The following is an 8,927-nucleotide window of genomic DNA, read 5'->3' on the forward strand; positions in this document are numbered from 1 at the left end:
ACATCGACTAAGAAAATCCAGAATGGCTGCATTCGTGATGCGAAATTGTTCAATAAATGATACTATTTTGCTGTTGGATATAATCAAAGCAATCGTTATAACACACTGACAGATGCTAATCGTATTATATTTATTAACTTACGTTAACGGGAAGCCAATGGGTGTTACTGTCTGATAAGAGGGTCCACTGTGCGGTTTGCGTCAAGATTGCTTCTTGACAACATCGACCTGCGAACTGTTAGGCACTGCTTTTGATGTCACGTGAGATTTCGAAACCACATTTTTATTTGCCTGGCTCTTGGCGAGTAGAAATAGCGAAGCAGTGTAGACAGGTAAGTCAAATAATGGTGTCTTTTTTGCCAATAGGCTGAATTGGTTAAGACTCTCCCATATTTCCAGTGGGACAATTCATACTGCGATAGGAATGCATATCATATCGGCCTATGACACCATACTCATCCAATACATGGTGGAGTTTGTACGGACCAAACTCTATGTCAACTTGACTCATTCACACATGCATAATTAGAAGCCACTTAATCAAGAAAATGCACTATGGTATCACGACGATTTCCAGTGGCGACATTTATTACAGCAGGTGATTAAGGAGGTAGAAGTGCACACATAAGCAACTACGGCAGCCATGATTAACGAATTCATAATGTAGCGTCAAACAATGTCGAACAGACCCGAAGACAAAGGTCAGCCCGTAAGCGCCACTAGAGTGAACACGCCGATAACTCACAAAAACAGTGCCATACCGATAAACGCAGTGGATCAAGTATATATAGATGGCCTTAATAGACATAAGGAAATTTTAAAAGTCATTACTCTTGATATCCGAGAGCTCATAAAGTATATAATTGACGGAATTCAACGTTAGCTTTGGCACGGGTATTCAGCATGCACTCAAAATAAAGCAGTATGGGTCACTCACCTGTTACCTTTTTATATGCATGCGCTGCACTGCATGTTGGTCTCAAAAAGCAATTAAATGCATCTATCTACCAATCTGCCTTTCTATCTCTATATCTATCTATCTATCTATCTATCTATCTATCTATCTATCTACCTACCTATCTACCTTCTATCTATCTATCTATCTATCTATCTATCTATCTATCTATCTATCTGTTTGTCTGTCTGTCTATCTGTCTGTCTGTCTGATTGTCTATCTGTCCGGCTGTCTAGATGCCTGGCTATCAGGCTGTCTGTCTACTACCTCCCTATCGATCTATGTTATCAGTATTTCATAGGTTCAATTTAATACAAGTATAAAAAATTACATAAGAACAAATTTACGGAAAGAATTGACCTACCAGTACAGCACGCCAAATGTTTCAGAAATAATTAACCGTATGGTATAAAAATCATATTATTTTTTTCTTTCCTAATAAATTCTTCAAAATGCGTACGCGTAACATATGGAAATGTGCATTGTTTCCAAAATAATATGATCACATTTATCAATGTAAATTGTCGTAAAAATCGCGTTTATCTTAATATATGTTCAAGCGAGCACGCATAGAAAAACGTCATAACCATAAAACTGCCTTTCCCAATTTTAAGCTATTATGCGCTTCGAAAGTGAAAGACTTAAGCTTTTGCTTAAACTTTCCTCAATAACCCTTTCAACAATTCCCTTACAAAAATCAAAAATAAAAATCAGGTGTCAGCGTGCGAATTAAGTATTAAAAACAAATTATGTAACATTTACCGATAATTGAAATCACAAATTGCCACAATCTATGTCTGCGTTAACTTTTTTGAGAAGATAAATTTTCGATGTTCAAAAGCTCTCAAAGGGCCCAATTTTATTACTCAAAAGACGAAAATGAAACCCCACAAGTGGAATATCAGGTAATAAGATATGTAATAAATTTTGATATTCTTTATATCTGTCCCCGAGGCGCTTTTCACCTTGATAAGAGGAACAAATTTAGCGAAATGAAATCTATTTCGAAATTTGGAAAGCAAAAATTACATATGAAGCAACATGAGGAAACAAAATCTCCCTCCTTACCTCCGTCCCCTCCCTCCCTACCTCCCTACCTCCCCCTGCTAGTGCAAAATGCTAGGTATCTAAGTATCCATTTATTCAGGTGACATTTATGATAATTCTTTTTGCATTATATATTTATGCTAGTGATTCGTTCTCAATGTGGAATAGTTATGTACCTCGCATCTTTTCTGGCAATGTATAACCCACCTACATACCTACCTAACTACATCAATATATAAATAAATATTTAAACAAATTATAAAATTAGTTTTGTTTTATTTCAGCACATTGGAAGCAATGACTTCACTGAACCCCCTTCGATTACTCTTTAACCAGTTAAATGGTAAGATCAGCGAGGCAGAAGAACGTTCATTACGAGGTCTGCTGAGAGATTCCGATCCTGGTATCCCAACCAAAGATCTGGATAAACTCAAAACTACTTCGGAAATTTTCATTGACTTGGAACAGAGAGGTCACATTAGCCGTCATGACTTGAATTTTCTGAAATCCTTACTAGAAGCAATCGACAGGAAACCACTAATTGACCTGGTTATCAAGTGTGAAGATAAGCTGGCATCTGAACCAACCAATGAGGAACGTAGTGAGCAAACAGGTCGTCCAGGTAACCATAAACTAAAAAAAACTTAATGCCATTTATTCTAGGAAGGTTTAGATAAGTAATTAAAGACATCTAAGTCAATTAGCAATATTTATCGCATCAGATCTAGCGTATACGATTTTAAGCATATATAGTGATTAATGCAAACTTGTCCGTAATCGGCCGATAGTCCAAATTCATATTCTTTCTGTACAGTAATGCTAAACAACATACACATGATTTTTTTTATTCACATAGTAATTTCACTCACACATCACCGTATATCCTACATTTCATTGGTGACTTTGTCTCGAACAGAGCTCAGATAATAATCGATGATCAACCTTTTAATGTTCGGCTCTTGACAGTTCTTACATTATTGTTATTTCATTAACTCTGGACATTTGAGCGTGTTCAGGCATTTGCGTCAGGTTTGGGCTGACAAATTATTAAGGCATCTTCGTCGAAATAAGTGAACTTATTACCCCATCACGTCTTTTAAAAAAAGTTGATGCAAGCTGATGATACAATTTCCGTTCCATGTAGCAAAGACAGTTCTTATGACTACTACATGAAGCATTTTGAAATCCTGAAAACAGCAATGTTTGCATGTTCGCATAAATTAATTAGCCGAAAGAAAGTGCAGTTTGAATAACGACATAACAAAAAAATGCGAGAATGTATGGTCATGTAAAGGTCATGAAAATGATATATTACACTGGTCTATATGACCAGTGCTAATTCCGGAAAGAAGCAAACAGAGCTGTCATGTCAATATATGAAGCTTCCTACAAGAATTTGACGTATTCTTGCAACATCACCGTGATATCACCTCATGCCACAATATGTTTACGTGTTCAAGATATATTAAATCGGACCACAATAAAAAAAATGCTTTTTTTGTTCCTCTTCACAGCATTTAATATTAATACTTATGAAAACAAAGTCAAAGATCACTGTCAATTGAACTTTGATCTCAACACGCTCGATTTTAGTCACTGTAATTTTCGGTTGCAGCACTACAACCTTCGTCAGCAGAATAACCCGATCTCAATGTCGTGACTTTCGGACACGTGACATCAAAATCGGATCATAGACTTTTGGTAATTTATACCTTCCACTGTCTCTATTAAGGGATGGCTGCCTAAGTCGAATATATATCGCCCCCATGACACACCTTCCGGGTTATTCTGCTGACGAAGGTTGTAGTGCTGCAACCGAAAATTTCAGTGACTAAAATCTAGCGTGTTGAGATCAAAAGTTGAATTAACTGTAATTGGCTACCGACACAAATGAATTTCCGTGCAAAAAGTCAAAGATGTTTTTCATTCATGTTTTCATATTTTGATAATAATATTTTGTGCATCTGTTACAAATGAACTTGACGATATTGGCGCCTTTACCTCTAAGGACATAATTATGGCTTTCTTCCTATTTCTGAAATAACCGGAAAAAAACACACTTAACTAAAACAGGTTTGAATGAAAATTAAAAAGAGAGTGACGTCACGTGAACGTAACGTAAACGTTGTGTGTCTGTGTCTGTATGCTTTATGTAGTTGTCGACTGATTTCCTGTTGTTTATTACCATTCGTATTAGATTGGTTATTTTTGAAGAAGTTCTAAAAATGATATAGAACCTAAAATACATAGGATATCAGCCCCCTCCCCATCCTTAATAGTTGTTCTTTTCATGAACTTCAATAATTTTCACCTCTGCCTTACAGAGTCACGTGATCTCGGCACGCCTCAACATCAGGCGGATTCGGGCAACGCAGGCTTGACAGCTTTAGCAGGAGGTAAGAATTACTACGTCACATGGTAAACGGATGAAACCTAGCTCTCTATTAGCGTATGAATTAGATCACCTTACAGTTCAGTTAACTGAAAGTGTAATGTTATGATCACAGGGTGAAATCGCATAAGCAAATGACTTTGATAATTCAATATGCAAAATAAAATTAAGCCAGGTATCATTAATACATGTTTGTTATTTCCAGCAATCCAAGGACTAGCGCCATCAATTGGACAACTATTTGGTAATCAAACGCATCACTTCGCCAACGGATACTTCAGTACAGTTTACATACGGAGATTCAACGATACATCCTCGGCATCAAGAGTCTCTTCCGCCGTTCGTCGTAAAATTGATCAACTCGAATCAGACGAGGATTCCCGGCTTAAAGTCAGCGAGATTCTTATCGATAAGGAATACCAACCGGTGAGTTCTCGCGACGTTACTAACTTCAAGGAAGACGTGATATCGGTGGTGACAGACGATGGAGTGATAATAGCCGAAGCTCACCAGATTCCGTATGACCGTTCTGTTATCGTCACAAGTCGTCCTGACATCGTCCCCACCAAATACGGAAAACTGTGGGTAGACGAACACGATAATTACCATTAATACATATCAACAGTGTTATCGGAAAACCCAGCTTGCAATTTTTTGCAAATTTCATTTGAAAATACGAATAGTCTTTAAATTTACTCTTTTTAGCAATTGTATGTGTACCGATGAGATGTACAGTAGGCCTATACCAAAAATTGAATGTAAGTACATCTTACTTAATGTAGTTACAAGTGATATACACGTCTTCATCTTTGCATTAAACTTCAGGAGCTGCCCGTTGTTTTAAACGACTCGGAAGTTTTGAGATCATTTTAGACTGTTCTATGTTTAAATATTGTTTTATTAAAGTATGTTTTTGAAGTATGTATAAATTCCCCATTCTTTTGTTTTGTTTGTTAAACTACCAAGACATATAAAGATACATGGCACAATATAAATCATATAACACTTAAGTTAGTCAAGAGGAGCCTGGCAGTCTCATTAATAATTACATATATGCTATAGTAATGGTGGATTAAATAGTACCTTATTGCTTTGATTCCTACGATTACCTTTCATAGAAGAAGACAAGTTAAAGAATGCAAGTAAATGCAGGTGTTTTAAACCACATCATCATGCAAGACTTAATCGCAATATCCCTACCAAACGTGATTGTTTTTGTTAGTAAAACCATAACATTACTTCGTCTGCAGTAAGTATATTCTGAATGTCTATTTCTCAATCAATTGTTATCCCTCGTTATTGATTTCGAATTTCAGGCACTTGCAACTTTCAGATAACGACGGAGTAAGCAAAACTTAGTATTGGACAGTTTGTATATTTATTAGGGGGTATAACACGAAGTTTGGACGATACCGTGTCATAATTCGAATTATGTGTCCATATTTTGACGAGTTGCGCAACAAAGAGTCAAAATACGGACACATCACGAGAATATCTTTATTTCATCTCACACATGACAGACCATCACATTGGGTGAAATATCTTCATTTCATCTCACACATGTCAGACCCTTACCCTTAGCAAATATCTTCATTTCATCTCACACATGTCAGACCCTTACCCTTAGCAAATATCTTCATTTCATCTCACACATGGCAGACCTTACACTAGATAAAATATCTTCACTTCATCTCACACATGGAAAACTCTCACACTGGGTAAAATATCTTCCTTTCATCTCACACACGGCAGACCCTCACACTTGATAAAATATCTTCACTTCATCTCACACATGGCTGACACTGGGTAAAATATCTTCATTTCATCTCACACATGGGCAGACCCTCACACTTGGTACATTATCTTCATTTCATCTCAAAAATAACATTATACTTTAGCTCGTTCTAGAATATCTTCAATTTATCTCATTCAACAGATCCTCATACAAGGTAGAATATTTTCCTTCAGTTTATGTATACCTTAGCAATTTCTGGGTACACTATTTTAATCTTGTGGCTCTGCACATGTAACACATACCATTAATCTGCTTAGCAGAAAAGTGTATGACACCTGCTAAAGGAATGTTTGACAATGAATGTAAATCTTTTGTCACTTGATGTTTAAGAAAGAAATATAGTTTTTAGGTCATGATCTCACTGTGGTTACTACTTTGTAAAGGTATAGTGGATATGTGTCTCTGATTGGGTTTGTGCTAACAGGACAGCATTAAAATAACTGATTTATTTCACAGAAAATATATGTTTGTGAAGTTCTTTATTCCAGTTGAAGTGATTGAACTTGTGTTGTTAACTGTGATTATGTTGTGGCAAGTGTATGTTGTAGGTGTTTTGCCTCATTTAATTTCATTGGCTACCCCCCTTTTTAAATGTATTGATGCATATTGTCTTAGTGTTTATTTCAGCCCTTTACACTAAAAAAGTTTGGAAACATGTGGAAAGTTTTAATTGATTATTTACTATTGCTTAGATGTGTTTCAATCAATATAGAATATAAATTATACTGGTTGTGAAGGTCAAAGGTCATTTGTAATTATTGTGGGAGCATATAAACTTATCTAAAACAACAAAATGTTCACACTTATACAAATTGGTCATATTTAATTAAAATTTTATATAACGTTATGAATCTAGTACATTGACACATTCACAAATTGATAAAAAAATGTTAGTCCCATAATTATTTAGTCCCATCATAGACCCTCGCGAAAACAAGGGTCTTCGGTCCCATCATCCTACAATAAAGCTGATACCACACCCCAATCAAACAATGGTACAATCCAATACAAAATTATATTATATACTACAATTTACATCATTTCTTTCAATTTGATGGGTTACTTTTCAATCTTTTCGACATTAAGTGATTATTTTTCATCCATGTGATTTTGTGTTTATTTTATGCAATGAGCTGTCTCATCCATACCACGAGGGGGTCAAAGGTCAAACAAAACGTACCTCCAATCCATACTTGTAGGATTAATTGAGCAAATGTGTTTCAGGAGTACAAACTACTAATGGTCCAGAATCAAAATTTAGTAAAAACTCCAAATCTGAAAATTTTGACATCAGGGATGTTTATGCTTTAATAGTGGGCACCTTTTCTGTCGCGAGTATTTTCAGTGCGATTGGATTTTTGTAGCTCATTTATGGCTGTAAACCATGTAATTAACCACCCAGATACTTAAACGCGACAACAGGGAACTTGTCGCAGCGGTTCTATCATGATGTACTGTCCAACCGCCGGGGATCGTAATCTTCAGCAGCGTAGACGACATGAAAACACTGCTCAGTATGGGACCAGCCATGAACGATCATGGCAGGTGTCCGCAAACATACACAATTTCAATGCGTTCGTTTGTATGTTTTTGGTACAACTGTGCTTATATCTAAGTGCAATGCCCATGAATTGACTGCAAACAACAAAACGTTGACCAAAATCACAATGACGTTTCGGAGTGTCACAAGTCTTAATCGCTCAGCTGTTTTACACGCATATGAACACACCTGCGAAGGTCACGCGTACGCGTAGTTGTAAGTAGTTCGGTTACAGTGAAAATGTACTTTGTATTTTCACTAGTTAAAATACGGGTTCATATCAGTACCGTCTAAAAATAGGAGAATAGCGATACAGGCACAGCATGTATGATAAAGTTTTAGCGTAAACGGTGTACACACTCATTTGCCTGTGGAGGTACCATTGCGAGTAAGTCCATCAGACAAAATGATACTTTGTTCTGTGGACCTCTGTGGTACTTACAGTCTATGGTAGCAAAATTATTACGATGTATTTTGCATTTATTTTGTAACGACAACAATGTGATTGAATAACAGCACTATCAACGACACCCAAGTGGTTTGCTATATTTACAACAAGTAATAACAATCAGATAAGTAAATTGCAGACCCTTGAAACGGCGTCGGTTCAATCATATCATAGAATACTGATGATTGACTTGATTTAACGATCGCAGCGTGTCAGCTTATAACGATTAATTGCCGATCACATTCTTATTATAACAGATGAGTATGTCATTAAAGGCACTATGAATTATGCTCTTCCTCAATGTTGGGAAATTCTGGAACAATAAGTTGCATATTTGGCTTCCGTGAATCTCCATTGGCGGTTATTTGCGCGCTTTCCTTACAAAAAAATACAATCTAATTCAAGGACAGTGTTTTTGGATTCCTGTTACTGAGCCATCTTGTGTTAGTAAATGTAACTTTTTCGAATCGTAATGAGGAATGTAGTCAAATGAATTCAGCAGCCCGTGCATATACTCTGCGATGGCTACATTTAAGTTGCAACTCGAACATTATTTTGTTATTAAAATCTACATTGTGCGTCAGCGATTTTTGAAAAAATGCTCTGCCCTCATATTTCGACAAGCACATACATACATATATATATATATATATATATATATATATATATATATATATATATATATATATATATATATATATAGTTTCAAATTATCTTATTGGATAAAAGGAAAGCGTTACAGCAAGCGGA

At 36.0% G+C, this 8,927-nt stretch overlaps 1 protein-coding gene across 1 annotated transcript; it reads left to right on the forward strand.

Annotated features, from left to right (window-relative positions):
- The first annotated feature begins 241 nt into the window (after nt 1-241).
- LOC139127381 (uncharacterized) lies at nt 242-6,645 on the forward strand. Its single transcript, XM_070693293.1, has 4 exons — nt 242-332; nt 2,287-2,624; nt 4,327-4,398; nt 4,600-6,645. The coding sequence occupies exons 2-4, from the start codon at nt 2,300-2,302 to the stop codon at nt 5,004-5,006; spliced, it is 804 nt and encodes a 267-aa protein (XP_070549394.1). The 5' UTR covers nt 242-332; nt 2,287-2,299; the 3' UTR covers nt 5,007-6,645.
- The last annotated feature ends 2,282 nt before the right edge of the window (nt 6,646-8,927 follow it).

This window comes from Ptychodera flava, unplaced genomic scaffold, assembly GCF_041260155.1.
Source record: "Ptychodera flava strain L36383 unplaced genomic scaffold, AS_Pfla_20210202 Scaffold_31__1_contigs__length_3010019_pilon, whole genome shotgun sequence".
Classification (NCBI taxonomy): Eukaryota; Metazoa; Hemichordata; class Enteropneusta; family Ptychoderidae; genus Ptychodera; species Ptychodera flava.

What these genes read in the sequence shown, in the direction of transcription:
- LOC139127381 (XM_070693293.1), top strand. Translation starts at nt 2,300, where the DNA reads ATGACTTCACTGAACCCCCTTCGATTACTCTTTAACCAGTTAAATGGT. An exon ending in TGAGCAAACAGGTCGTCCAG is followed by an intron (nt 2,625 to 4,326) that starts GTAACCATAAAC and finishes TCTGCCTTACAG; the next exon opens with AGTCACGTGATCTCGGCACG. An exon ending in CTTGACAGCTTTAGCAGGAG is followed by an intron (nt 4,399 to 4,599) that starts GTAAGAATTACT and finishes TGTTATTTCCAG; the next exon opens with CAATCCAAGGACTAGCGCCA.